Raw genomic sequence first — 15,607 nt, 5'->3', positions numbered from 1 at the left:
CAATCCTCCGTCCATGTTAATATATTACCCCCAATCCCATGAGTCCTAATTTTGTGTAACAACCTCTTGTGTGGCACCTTATCGAATGCCTTTTGAAAATCCAAGTGTACTACTTCCACTGGTTCCCCCTTAACTACCCTGCTAGTTACACCCTAATATATTTGTCAAACACGATTTCCCTTTCATAAAACTGTGTTGGCTCTGCCTAATCATATTATGATTTTCTAAGTGCCCTGCTACTACATCCTTAATAATAGATTCTAGCAATTTCCCTACTATTGATGTCAGGCTAACTGGCCTGTTGTTCCCTGTTTTCTCTCTCCCTCCTTTCTTGAATAGCAGGGTTATATTTGCTACCTTCCAATCCACGGGGACTGTTCTAGAATCTAGGCAATTCTGGAAGATCAAAACCAATGCATCCACTATCTCTGCAGCCACCTCTTTTAAAACTCTCGGGTGTAGGCTATCAGGTCAAGGGGATTTGTCGGCTTTTAGTCCCATTCATTTTTCTAAAATTTTTTCTTTACTAACCTTAATTACTTTAAGTTCCTCCCTTTCATTAGACCCTTGGTTCCCGACTATTTCTGGTATGTTTTTTGTGTCTTCTACTATGAAGACAGATACAAAATATTTGTTTAACGTCTCTGCCGTTTCCTTATTCCCCATTATAATTTCTCCTGTCTCTGCTCTAAGGGACCCATGTTTACTTTTGCTAATCTCTTCCTTTTTACATACTTGTAGAAGCTCTTACAATCTGTTTTTAGATTTCTTGCTAGTTTACTCTCATATTCGATTTTCTCCCGCTTTATCACCTTCTTGGTTATCCTTTGCTGATTTCTAAAACCCTCCCAATCCTCAGGCTTACTACTTTTTCTGGCAACATTGTAAGCCTCTTTTAATCTAATACTATCCTTAACTTCTCTAGTTAGCCATGGTTGGATCACTTTTCCTGTGGAGTTTTTATTCCTCAAGGGTATGTATATTCGTTGGGAATTATGAATTATTTCTTTAAATGTTTGCCATTGCTTAACTACCATCACATCTTTTAATCTAATTTCCCAATCTACTTTAGCCAACTCGTCCCTCACACCTACATAATTGGCCTTGTTTAAATTTAAGATCCTAGTTTCGGACTTAACTACATCACTCTCAAACTCAATATGAAATTCTATCATATTATGATCACTTTTCCCCAGAGGACCCTTTATTATAAGATTACTAATTAATCCTGTCTCATTACACAATACTAGATCTAAAATAGCCTGTTCCCTAGTTGGTTCCTTGACATAGTGTTCTAGAAAACTGTCTCGGATGCATTCCAGGAATTTGTCCTCCAAACTACTTTTGCCAATTTGGATTGCCCAGTGTATATGAAGATTAAAGACCCCATGATTATTGCATTACCCTTGTTAGATGCTCCTCTAATTTCCTGATTTATACTCTGTCTGACACTACAACTACTGTTAGGGGGCCTGTAAACTACTCCCACCAGTGTTTTCTGCCCCTTGTTATTTCTTAGCTCCACCCATACTGATTCTACATCCTGATTTTCTGAGATAAGATCCTTTCTCATTCCTGTCTTTATCTCGTCCTTTATTATCAGGGCTACCCCTCCCCTCTTTTTCTATTTTGCCTGTCTTTTCTTAAGGTCAAGTGCCCTGGAATATTTAGTTCCCAACCTTGGTCACCCTGCAACCACGTCTCAGTAATGGCTACTAGATAAAACTCATTTATCTCTATTTGTGCCATTAATTCATCTATCTTGTTATGAATGCTTCGTGCATTCAGATACATCGCCTTGTTAATGTAATCCACAGATCACCATTATTTTATAATGCTTTAATCTGCCTGAGATGTCTTTGTTGCACAGTAAAATTGTTTACAAAGGTATTCTTTAAGTAGACTGATAGCAGAATAATTAAATCTGAGATAAAATATTTGCATTTACTTCACATATCTTGTGGATTGTAGCAAATGAAAGTGTTTTATATAGCAACTACACAAGATACTCACAGTTTATACTTACATGTGTCTTGGGAGGTTTTACTATGTTAAAGGCACTACATAAATGCAAGTTATTGTTGTCGTCGTTTATAAACGATGGGATATTTTATATTCTTAATAATACGTTTGGAGTCAATGTTTTCCATTTGAGGCTTTTTTAAGTGAAAAATCATACTGCACTTTCAATAGGAAAATCTAATTGAAATGACATTGATTTTTATCTTTGCTTAAGGATCAAATATTAGCTGTGTACTTAACATCGAGCATTTAGTGTAACATTCTGTTGGTTGCTGTAATGCATGTTCTAGCTTTCTAATTATTTCAATATTTTTGAGAAAATATTTTTAAAACCACCAGTTATGGCCCTAACCTTTCTTGTCCCTTACAAGTAATGCAACTAACTGGAAGAAGTGGACAGGAGTTAAAAGTATAAGATAAGATTGTATGGAATGAAAAGAGGCCATTTGGCATATTCATCCTATTCCCTCCATATAACATGCACAATTGTCTTGCTGTGGACTCCTTATAACCTTCAAATCTGTGCTGAAATATGTGTTTATCCAACACTATGTTGACTAGCTACAGTCGAAATGACATAACAGATTAGCATTGAATAATGATATGCTTCTCCAAGCGGTAACTATGCATTAAAATGCAATTACTGATGTGTGTACACATGCAGATAATATTTGATCAAGAAAGAAAGGACCATAGCACTTTCAAAAACTCTTACTCTGTAATTGAACAATGTCCATTATGTTTTTTGACAAAAAAGCCAAAAATACTTCCTCTGAAAATATGCTTACTTTTTTTCTCAAAGACACATCTTATTCAGTTCAGGCTATACTTTCCTTTTTTTCTGAAAAGGGTTTAATGTCTTCTTTTAGAATTTAATGACTGCCAATCAAAATAGGGATTTCCAAAAACCCAAATTTGTTAGTGGGAACACAAGACTGTCAATCTGGATTTTTAAGTAGTTAAATAACTACTTAAGCACGACTGGCAGAACGTTCTGTAACTAAGCTCTGCAGTATGCAGTATTTGCATGTAATGATTCCATCAAAGTGAAGAAAGTGCTGGTGTGCCGAAAAAAGTTCAGCATTCATGAAAAGCAAACTCCGAATCTAAAAGAGATTTGTGTTCTCCCAGTTTAGAGATGCTGTTCCTTAGGCAGTATCCATTTGTCACGTTCACACACCAACAACTATATGCATGCCTTTCTGCTGTAAACTCATGGTTAATTTGCGGGATGTTGCTTTGACTATCTGCACTTAGCTCAGCAAGATACATAGTGGCTTGAAGGAACACATCATCTTGACCATTCAGCTACGGATTTCATTTTGTATTCACTGGAGAAAGATGTTGGTGCATGAAAGTGACAGTTAGAGTGTAGTCCTGGTGCCCGAGGAACAGTATCGCCTTAAACTTGGAGACCACTGTCTAGTACATTGTAGATTTGAGGATTCATTGTTGCAGTGGTTTTCAAAAGGAATATATACTCTTTTAGTGAATGACTTGGTATGACCATTGGTGGTTGTAATGGTCATCGTTAGTGAATCATCATTTCTGCTGGTTCAGCATCTTTCCTTAATCAAGATTGGGTCCCGAGAAATCTTTCTGAGCAAAATCAAGAGCCCCAGAGGCAGCAGTTCTCACATCTCTCCATCTGCAGCTTTTTAAAGGAAAGCAGAGATTTGGTTACACTTGAACATTGAGGCTTTGGTAAAAGATCTATACATCAAAAGAAGGTCACATCAGGAAGAGGAAGCACGCTGCCATTTTGTAGGACAACATTGCTACAGATTGCCACTGGTGGTGTTTTATTTCTAGCACCCATATCTAATGGCAAATCAGGGACTCTCACTTTGATTTCAGGCAGCAACTATCACGACATGGTTGAAATCCAAATCAAGTAAAAACACTAAAAGGAATACAGAAAAGTGTGTTCAAGGCTTTTGGAGTTGGGACAAAACCCTTGAAAAGCCCTGCAGCATACTCCCAAATATCTATTTTATTCCGTTAAGATAATAAAAGTGTATATATGAGTTCACTATTGCTCCAAAAGTTAAGTTATAAAATTTGTGAAACATCCTGCAATATTTAAAATGCACAGAAGAGGGAAAACATAATCACGTTCACATGCATGCGTGATATTTTCATTCTCTCCCTCTCTCAAATTACTTTCTGCTTGATGGACTGATAGGAGTATTGTACTTTAATGTACCTCATGCCATCTAGTTAATGGAGGCTACGCATCCTAGGTACTCTGATTTCCTCTCAAATACAGAATCCCACCTTGCAACGGCAGGCTGAACATATGCAATCGTGCCCTGAATATCAAAGAGGTATAACCTGGGCACTGATATGTTTTTATTTACTGGCACACTTTCTATTAACCTGACGAGTTGGGCTTACGCCTGTAGGTAAATGTAAATGGTTGCATTTATGCGTGTTATGATTTGCAATAGATTCATCGGTGTTAAAACTGGATTTAGCGAGACTATCTCCTTGGGTATGTCTCAAACCTGTCTGCCCTGTTAAATGAATAATTATGCCAACAGGTCTGCACATTAAAGGAACTTGAAAGCAGCACTAAAAGTCAAGTGCAATGGCATATTACTTCTCAGAACTCAAGACAAGTAGGGACAAGCTTGCTAAGGTTTTCTGTAAGATTCTTTGTTGAACAATGTGTCATGGTATTCTGTAGGTTTTGAAGTGTGTTATGGACTTAAGAACCTCTCTCTGGCAATGCACCCTGCAATCTCTTCCAGCCCTATGTTGTCTACTGAATGTTTTTTTCCTCTGACTCCAGTTTTCTTGGCATTTTCCCCTCCCTTTATCACAACATTGGTGGCAAAGCCTTCAGCCGTCTTGGTGCTACTCTCTGAAGCTCCCTCCTTGAACCTGTCTGCTTCTCCACCTTAAAAAAAATCCTCTTCAAAACCCATCCCTTTTGACCAAGCTTCTGGTCACCCCTCCTAATCTCTCTTCCTGGATCAGCGTCCATTCTCCTTATTCCTAGTTGTAAAGTGCCTTAGAACGTTCTATTATGGTAAAGACTTAATATAAGTTGTTGTTGTAGCTACACATAAAATTATGGTATTACATTTAAAGTTTAAACCAGAAAGCAGTAATTGGTTTCTTCTCACCAGTGGTGTTCTAATCCATCTTCTTAATCATATGATATTCGCAATTTAGTGGTGTGCTTTAATTAACATAGGCTGGGTTGATTAGATGGAGCGGGAAGATGTCAACAGCTACATTTGAGGTTTGATATGATGCTGGAGAATATAGCATATTGTTACTGGCATACGGTAAGTGATTGGAACTTCAATTTGTTCTTCAACAGAACAAACAGTAACAGCTTTTCTATTCACCTTTACTTCACAAGAAGGAGCCAGCTGCTAATCTCCGGCGAAAAAAAATTGGATAGGGCCTGCCCCGCACTCAGTGGTCCATGCGCAGGCTGGATGAGACTTTTGTGAGTCCTGAAAACTTACCTTCAAGCAGCGTTCCGAATCAGTGTTGACACGAGGATTCCATGCAATTTGCACTTTCCACCAGCAGGGGGTGCCCCAATCTCTTAAAGGCAGGCTGTCTCTTAAAAATCTCTTAGGTAGCAGGTATCTGTTATTTGCTGAAAATAACAGTCTGCTGTCTGCACGGAGTCTGAACGGAGATCACACATCGCTCATGCAAAACACGGATGCAGCTCCCGTCCCTATGTTTACAAACAGATGAGTTATGTTAAAACACTGAATAAAGGTTGCGCACTACTAAATCCCACATCCTTCAATGTGCATGCCAGACCTCACCAATCTGCTGATCTGAGTTGGTACCGGGCCTGCAAGAATGCGTGCACCAAGGTTCTCTGCTGATGCACTAGAGATCTTGGTGAAAGAGGTGGACAGAAGGAGGGACATCCTATATCCACGGTGGGGGGGGAACCAAGAGGCCCTCCAGACGTTAAACCAAAAGGCAGTGGGAGGCAGCGGGGGACAAAGTCAGTGCCAGGCGTACAGCATCATGAACATGGATGCAGTGCAGGAAGAAGTTCAATGCTTTGACATGAGTGGTCAAGCTGAGTGAGGTCAACTGTCAATTGGCATCTTCTACCAACTGCACCACTAGCTGCATCCACTGCACCACACACTACACCCCCCATCTCCCACATACCAACAAACTCTTTCCATCAGTACTTAACGCTTCCAATCAGATGCTTCCTCTCACCCTCACACATTACCACTGTTGCAAGCCGCCCACCCACAACTCACAGGCCACACACACTGGCAGCTATTCCACCATGACAGGCACATCACCAGACACACGTCCCGCTTTCTTGAAGGAGAAGGTGGCGCATATCAAGAGGCAGCAAGTGGCAGTGGCATTTAGCCCTTCAAGCCTGTTCCGCCATTCAATGTGATCATGGTGGACCTGTGACCTAACTTCATATACCCGCCGTAGCCCATATCCCTTAATACCCTTGGTTCATAGAAATCTATCAATCTTAGATTTAGAATTCACAATTGAGCTAGCATCAATTGCCGTTTGCAGAAGAGCGTTCCAAACTTCTCCCACCCTTTGAGTGTAGAATCATTTCCTAACTTCACTCCTGCACATCTGTCTATGTCCCCTAGCCCTAGTATTCAAGTATAGGAGACGTCCAAAAAGAGTTACAAATGTTTCAGCAGCCAGAAGCAATAATCCAGAAGCTAACCTGTAAATCCTGCATGGTCCCTTTAAATAGCACTGGTGGGGGTCCTCCAGACACTCTAAGACACGTTCCGATAATCGGGGTTAAGACTGTGCGTTGAGTTGAGTGTAAAGTCCCAAAATGGTGTCTATCACTTTAAATCAGCGTTGCACACTGATTGTATCCATTTTCTCCTTACTTCACATGCTTCCGGCGTTCGGTATTTGCGCGTGCGCTAACTCCTATACCAAGACGGCGTCCGGCGCACGTCACGCTGGAAACCTGCATGCGCAGTCAAGACGCCATCTTAGATGTTGGAGAGGCCATGTAGCGCCAAAACAATGGGTGCTACACGGCCTAATTTAGCGCCCCTCATCTCAAATGGAATAAATTCTGAATATTTTGCTGACCAGTTGGGTATGTCTTCAATGCCAATTCTGTGTAAATTCAGCTTTGTTAAATGTTGCTTTGTTCGGTGAAATAATTTTTCATATATATCCCAAATTTAATCTTGTTTTGATAACAGTAAAATCCCAACAACTTGTTCTACCAATGTTTTAGCATTCCTTGGAAATTGCACTTTAGGTTTAAAAAAAACTACAGGGCTTTAGAGTAAAATTAACGGCAAAAGAATCCAAATAATTAATATAGCTTTAGTTCAATATATGGTAAGTTTATAATATATAAAACCATGAAGGAAAAGTGTGTTGTGTGGAGACATAAAGTGTTTGTGCTCCAATGTGCAGTGCTATAGAACTATCTTGATGAAGGAAGTGCCCAGATATTTCTCCACAGGAATGGACAAAAAAAATTAGAGGTAAAGTCATTCTGGGGCAGGTGTAATGCATGTTCAAAGTGCTGGCTCAAGCATGAGATTGACAGTAGGGTGACAGCCTGAACCTTCTGATTGAGGATGATGCTCGACCCAGGAAACCAAGAGAAGCAAACAATAAAATTAAATGTCCAAAAGTTGAAGCAATATTGGTGTAACTGAGGAAATTTAAACCATGCCTCACCATCCATTTTAATCACAACTCCATCAAATTAAATCCATATGTTTTTTTCCATGAATAGTTTGTTAGTAATTCCATACCTGTGTTGTAATGGTTTTGTCTGTTTTTGTGTATGATGTTGTATCAGTGTTCCATGTTTGTTTTTGTAGTGCACAACGTGACAGAAATACTCTGCCGAAAAAAGGACTAAGGTAACTACCTTTTGGTGCAGTTTGTTTCATGTTTTGATATTGAATTCTAAAATCCAAACTAAGTGCCTTTTAGATATTCGTGGTAAATTTTAAGACTCCTATTTAGAGGAACTGAATTTGAAACCTACCTTTAAACATTTTGACCATTGTCTATCGGTGGGTTTTGTCTGTATGTCGGACACCCAGTTGACCAAAAAAAATCTGAAGATCTCCTTGGAGATGGAAACACTGCATTTGGGACCATGATATTGAAAAATAATGGAACTTTGTGATTAAATGCACAGACTAAATTACAGATATAACATCCTTTTGAGACTAAGTGATACAGTTGCCTCAAGATTTAATGTTGTTAACTAAGCCTCCGAAAATCACAGTTTGAATCCACATTAGAGTTCCCCTATTGGTGTAGCAAGTTTATCTAGGTGAACCATACAGACCAAGAAAGCCTCCAATTTGATTCAGGTTGTGCTGTGTTGGTAGTTCTCAGCTGGGGCAACAAGGGTAGCACTAAAGTGGGCCCCCACTCAGGTTGGGGGTGTGGGAGAAATCAATCAGGGTTTCAGCTCGATTGTTATGTGTGGTAAGTAGCCTACTGACACTCAGAGCCAAGACTCGCACATGAACAATGGTGAGATCCTGAGGTGCTCATGCAATTGTCCCCCATCAAGGAGTCCAAAACTTCGAGAGGTGGTGAGAAAATTAGTGAAGGAAATATTTTTCAATATTAGTCAATGAATGTTATGAATTATGTCAATCTTCTCGCAGATCAGGAAAGAAGTGCAAAATGGCAACCTTGCCCAACAACTGCAACCACTAGAGAGCAGTAGAGCTTTCAATCATAAAAATATAATTTGCAAATTAAGCAAAATCATTAATAAAAATGTTGTGTGCTGCATTGTAGACTTTCCATTATCCATGACCATCTCATACAAAATCCATGTCCTTATACACTTGATGCTGATGCATTATTTTGTTTGTTATTTCCTAATAAGACATTCTCAGAATTTCTTGATAGTTGTGCAGTCTCACAATGTCTGTACGGAGCTCCAGTTACACCCTCAAGAGATCTGTCTTCAGATAATTCACCACTGGATATCTTTTAATTTGACAAGTTTGGAGACCTGTGAAGGAAAGCATGAATAAAATGATCAGTCATGTAACTTGCACTTGGAATTTTCTCTCATGCCATTTTACAAAAAGTGCTGAATATTTTTAAAGCCATGAACAGGATGAATAGCTCCACCTACAGCTCTATTGGTATATACACTAGGGGTGCAATTTGACTTAGTCTGGGACGTAAAACAAGTGGTATGGCATTGGCCGCCAGTTATATGCCCCTTCAATATTCGGTTCCATTGACTTTCACCTTTGAGGACTTTCTGTAGCACGTCGAGTAGCCTGTGAACAAGATGTACTTCAAAACTGATGAGTGATTATTTTATATGGCAACCTTACTAGCTTTTTCCCCAAGAGACTGTAGGTTAACAATAAATTAACTACTTGTATGAAAGAGGCATTGTTAATGTGCCACTGAGATGGAATCAATGGCGCATAAAATACATTAAATACGCCAACATCAATACAAATATCTCGAATAAGATGAACTATTTCACTCCCACTATAGAATAATATTCTGCATGTTCAAAGCAAATTAGCCAGGGATGAATGAACCTTTTAAAGGCAGCTTCAGAAGCTTGGAACCATAGAGGTTTACAGCACAGAAGGAGATCACATGTTTTAACTTACCTGTGCTGGCTTTTTTGCTATAACTGGCCAAAACTAATCCCACTGCCATGCTCTCCCCAGAGCCCTGTATCTTCCTTTGCTTCAAGTGTCCACTTTTCCCTTTAAAGATATAATTGTGCCTGCATCAACTACTCCCGAATGCAAAGCATTCCAAGCTCTAATTCGCTGCATGATTAAATTTCTCCTAACCTCCATCCTCACTCTCTTAGTGATAATTTTAAATGGAGGATCCCTGGAGACTGTTCCCCTACCAGAGGGAATGGTCTTTCCCTATCAAAAACCTTCATAAAATTTTAAAAACTATTAAACCTTCTCTTAACATTCTCTGCACCACTGCAAATGGTCCTAGTATCTCAAGCGTCTCTTCCTAAGAGTCGTTTTTCATCACTGGTATCATCCTAGTGAATCTATGCTGTATGGTCTCTATGGCTTTAATATCCTTTCTTCAACATGGTATCCAAAAATGCACATAGTATTCCGTGACCTAACCTTGGCTTGAAAAAATGTAGCATTACTTCTTTACTCTTTTATTCTATGGTCCCTATATATAACACCCAAAATGCCTTTGTCCTTTTTATGACTTTATCAACCTGCACTCAAACTTTAAAGGAATAATGCGGATGTTTCTTTTCACCACATCCTTCAGTATCTTTCCAGTGCATTATGCTGCTTTCCTTGTTTTCCCTCCCAAATGTCAAACACAGCTTTACTTTAACATATCCATGCTGGCTGTTTTTGATTCCATCAGATGCATCTCCAAATGCTCATTAATTTGATCTCAAATTATGGATTATAAGAGTTTGCTCACAACTGATGTTAGGCTACCTCGGAGATAGTTACCCAATTTATCCTTTTCTCCCTTCTCGAACAGAGGTGATACATCATCAATCCTATAGGGCCCTGGTACAATTTGTATATCTAAGAATAGCAGAACATTTGCAATTTTTAGTTGCTTTCTATATATTTATAAGCTCCTGACAGTATATGCCAGTGTCCTTGAGGACAGATGACTTAAGATTGTATCGCTATGGGATACAGTCTAGGTTTTTCAAATCTTCCCAAATATTTTGTAAATATTAAAACAGCCTGTTAGCCAGTATAAGAATTTTTGAGGCCCTGCGTTATGTATTTTTTTATTCCAATGTGAGAAAATATCATACGTACTTATTTATAATTAAAAAGAATGGTCAGCCAAGCAAGCCCATTGTAAAATTAGCATAAATACATGTTTTGCAAATGTGTAAAATCATGCCAAGCTCACTGCTATCTTTAAAATAATAAAAGTTGTGCTATAGGAAAGGCTAGGACAAGTACCCTACGTGTTTACATAAAAAAATGACCTGAGCTTAAGGACTGTAAGATATTTCTTCACAAATGGCTGTTTGGGACCATAGGTAAAATCAGGTCTTTCAGTCTCTTCGTGTAGTTTCTAACAGGTGCAACTTTTACTGCACCACAAAGTCCCTTTACAAAAGACTTCATCTTTTCTCTGAGGGTGCTGAAATGTTGCAGATTGAGAGTGGAGAATGAAGCTGTTATATGGTACAGTAGGACACTTCTAGGATTGTGACTCAGTGCTACGGCAGTACTGTAATGGAACTGGGCCCATTCTTTCGATAATTTGGCACAATACCAGATCTAGGAGTGTTCTTAGCATTAATATTTTCCAATATGTCCAATTAATAGTGAGTTTAAACCAACACATGCTCCCAAGGCTTTGAATTTTTCATTATATTTGTATGTACTATATTTCATTTGCAGACTATAGATTTTTGTCTTACTGTGCTTAGACATAAAAGATTCCCTGGGTGCAGCACATAGCGGAAAATCTGCCCCAAGGGAAAGCAAATATACAATTTAGTTTTTACTCTACTGTAGGAGAATTATGGAGAAAACAGTTGTGTTCCGTGTAGCTCAGAGGTCAACAAGAGTTTGACCCTCAACCAGAGAGCCACGAGTTTGATTCCTGGTGGTGGCTTTTACGCAGACTCAGTTCTCTTAATTGGGAGAATGTCTTCTGTATCATATCTCCCAAAGGTGAGGAAAAGACTGACAATTTTCTCTTTCCTCTGGTTTAACCATACTTTCTCCTATCCAATCTCTAAAGCGGTACTTCTGGTGGAACTCAAAGTACAGAACCCTGTGCAGAAATGTATATATGTCGGCAAACAATCAGAACGAGGCTTCTGCAGAAAAAGATATCCAATTGATTCCGAGTTTCACATGTTATATAGTAAAGAGCTCAGTGTTCTATATATTAATGCCATCTATTGTGTGCCATTTAAAATGTCTTGAGTCCATTACATAGTTAGTGGCAGCAAACATTTATAAATTATGTTTGTGACCTGAAATATTAATGAATGCATTTACTTCATTAATTTTCACATTCTTCGCTTGGCTTCCACATTAGTCAAGTTCTAACCTATTTGTATCTGGCTTCACTTCACTTACAGATATGGAACAAGTTCACAGCAGGAAGATACGAAGGAATGGCTCCATGCACGTTCTATTGGAGGCGCTGTAGACTCAGATAACCAGTTACTTTCCTCCCCCTCTGCTATTCCATTATCAAATTTAGGTCAGTACATTTTTCATTGCCAAATAAATTCTGGGAAAAAAAATTGTGCTCTAGATTTTCTTTTTACCAATTTATAGGTTTAATTTTACCGAAGAAGATTTTTTTTTGCCTGGCAGCAGGTGACTATAGAATGTATTAAAACTAAGAAGCATTATTCTGTACAGGTACATTTTAAAGAGGGGAAAAATCCACACTGCACTGGTTTTCTTGTTGACTTGTTTAAATTGTAGAAATTGCTTTTTAATGTGGTCAGAGCATCTGTTGATTAATGTGGTCAGAGCATCTGATGGTAGAAATTCTGATTAGCGAAGTTTACATACAAATACCTAACACACTGGTGCTGCATTTGTGTGTGCTATTTTTATAGAGGCATTAACCTGCTTAAAATAAATAGGCTACTGCCTGTGTAAAAAGTAGCACACACACCTAAAATGTTCTTTTATTTGTGTAATGTTTTTATGTAAACTTCACAGATTAGATTCTTTACCCTCTGAGTTTTCTGAATAAATGAATACATGTCTGCCACAAACAAAATCTGTTTATTGATTTGTTTGTTTATTTTCCACATCATAAAATAGACAGCCATTTTCAGTCAAGTAAATTCAGTACCTTTAATTTGTCAAGCAGTATTTAGAACTTGACACATTTCTCAATTTTTTTGTGACTACTGAATAAATCATTTTCTATGTTCCCATCATACAAAGAGCTAGTCCTGCACAGAGCCTCACTAGACTGAGGCATTGGTTGGAGAATCGGGCATATCATTGCCCAATTCATGGTGCTCCTAATATTCTGTTGGCCTGTATGCTCGATTTTCCAATCCATGTTCCCATCTGGCAAAGTTCTGCATCAGACAGAATTTATATAGGTAAATATGCAGACTTCATTGCTGTATTTCATTATTTGAATGTCTGTAAGCAACTACATTTTAGAGCTATGAGGATACGGTGCTCTTTTTCACTTCTATTTGCCTTTGCCTTGGAGCTACTTATAATTAGCAATCGGAGGAATATATATATAGATAGGTCCCATGAGATAAACCACGCAGATGGATATAATATTGCCTTTTGAAAACCTGCAATTGATATTTCATTTTCTAACATTTATTAAGACTGTTTATAATGGTTGTTACAAAATATATCAGATGTATTAAATCTGAGGTACTCAAGAACTATTTCATATCATGAAAATGTTCTGTTTTGGTGGCCAATATTTCACTTCTCAAGATTATTAGTTATTGTCACTTTGTCACTCACCTTCCTTTTACTAATAGGAAGGACTAAAATCAGAGCACCTGAACTTCTTGAGGTGGGAGTGTTGGGAAACAGTTCAATAAGGGCAGGCGAGCTGGAATTGGGGGGCGGAATTCAGCTTTGCCAAGTCTCTGATCCTTTTTTTAAATAGCCAAATTTCACCAGAAGTGGGGCACCTGCTTTTTACGTTCGCCCCCCCCACCCCTACATAGGCATCACTGGCAGAGGCAGGACTGGCAAGAAGGCAACATGATGTCATCGCTAGTTCTGGCCCTCTTTCCCCCAATGCTAAACACAGCTGCACGATGTGAGTGTATTTGCATGCTAAGACCATATCCTGGAGGACTGCTTCAGGTGCCATTTCTCCAACAACAGAGCAATCGATTGCTGTTGGGAAAGTGGCAACTTTGAATTGTTCAAAATGTTTCACTGCTCTAGTCTTCAGCCAGATTGACCAGTCACTTAAAGTTGTGGCAAGGTGCTGCACAGAAATTTCTGCCCCTGCTGAGACGGGCACTCCAGTAATACCACAAATGGCATGGGTGCCCATCCCCACCCCTTGATTTGGGACAGTCAAGGGTGCAACAGACTGACAGCTAGAACAGGATCCCAGGAATTTCAGGCTCGGAGTGTCAGAGGGCCACTGTCTTCTGCTCTCCCTTTGGGAGATAATTGGTATTATAAAACAGTTCTGTCCAAATATTACTGTGCTATTTTCAATGCGTACACCTTTCTCACAAGCATGATTGCTAAAGAAATGCCAGTCTTCCCACTGTGGAAGTGAGAAACTAGAGCTATCAATGTAACTCGTCTCAGTTGAAGTATTGGAGATCAGTTTTGTTCTGAAAGGAACAAGATTCTTTTATAATCTCAGTGCAAATCTAAACAGCAAATAACTTTTCTATGATTTACACACAAGCATACCAAACCATGTTAATATTTTTCTTACCATCAAACATTGTTGTGGTCTTTAATAGATGCCGCACAATATATATCTCAAACAGGATAGTTCTCAACAGAACATCTAAGTAACTTTATTGTTATAATACTAGTTCCTGTTACAACATCTTAGTGTGTAAAGTAAAAGCTTAAAAATGGCTGCCTGTGCAACCTGGAATTTCTCAGAACCTCCTACAATCTAAGAGTTAACTTTGTTTGAGGGAACAGCCATCCTGGTATAATACTTGTGAAAGTCAGAATCTGATTTTGCTTTAAGTCTAAGATTTGTTAAGTTGGCAGCATGATGAGATGATGCTGGAATTAACAGTTATTTTAGACCAGAAGACTCATTAGTGACAGTGAGGCATGACAAAGGGGTCTTTTTCACAGACTTTGCAGTAAATGAGCAGATAGTGTACAAAATATGCAACATTCTCAGAATGAATGCCAAACAACAGCTGCATACTGGGAAATAGGACATGCATTAGTTATATCCAGCACCTGTTCATAAATTCTAACCCTTACAGCAGATTAACATGCTTCTGCAACAAAAATCACAATATATTCCAAGAAGTAGCGAAAAGATAATTTCTTCAATAATTGGATTTGATTGCTGTGATAACAGTAGTAAATTGGAAGTGAAACTTGACGAACTATTGTAGTTCAGGCTTAGTGAAAAATCTTGTTTGTTTCACTTTTTGTACATTAACAAAAAAAATTGTTTTAAAGAAGTCCCGAATTGCTGTATCTGCGTCCAGATGCTTCCATTTCCACATCACTGAATCAAGCTTCTACTATATGTAAAAGTGCAAACACCTGGATTAACATTTTAACTATTGTTGGTTTTAGTAAAAATATGTTAATTATACAGTCATTATTTCTTGTAATATTGGCACTTTTCCTTCAATGCCAAGGTGGTTTCAAGTACTCATCAAGTGGCAGTATAACTTGGGAGTAAGATCTTGAACAGCCTTCTGAGCTCACGAAATCCAAGAGGTGTGAGACTCTTCTAATGTGGCTAAGAATATGATTTTGTAAATGTTACTTGGTGTATTTTTAACAGAGCTTTTTACTTGCATACACCATCTTATTTCATCTTTGTATGTACATCAAGAAACAGATATGAAGCTATGAAAATAGTTTTGTGGGGATGTGTATTGCTCATTTATCACTTTGCCAGCATGTAATCC

At 38.5% G+C, this 15,607-nt stretch overlaps 1 protein-coding gene across 3 annotated transcripts in view; it reads left to right on the top strand.

Moving 5' to 3' along the window:
* The window catches only part of LOC137344431 (neuron navigator 1-like), a 420,186-nt gene that overhangs the window by 311,737 nt on the left and 92,842 nt on the right, over positions 1-15,607 (top strand). For 2 of the 3 annotated variants that reach the window (XM_068007396.1, XM_068007398.1), the window contains 2 exons: positions 7,860-7,901; positions 12,101-12,225. In XM_068007396.1, coding sequence (XP_067863497.1) covers positions 7,860-7,901; positions 12,101-12,225 — 167 coding nt within the window. The remainder of the gene's footprint in view (positions 1-7,859; positions 7,902-12,100; positions 12,226-15,607) is intronic. The other variant, XM_068007397.1, reaches the window with a different exon arrangement.

The sequence above is a fragment of the Heptranchias perlo genome, chromosome 27 (genome assembly GCF_035084215.1).
Source record: "Heptranchias perlo isolate sHepPer1 chromosome 27, sHepPer1.hap1, whole genome shotgun sequence".
Classification (NCBI taxonomy): domain Eukaryota; kingdom Metazoa; phylum Chordata; class Chondrichthyes; order Hexanchiformes; family Hexanchidae; genus Heptranchias; species Heptranchias perlo.
Note: the sequence above shows the minus strand (reverse complement) of the source record. Positions and strands in the feature narration are given on the sequence as shown.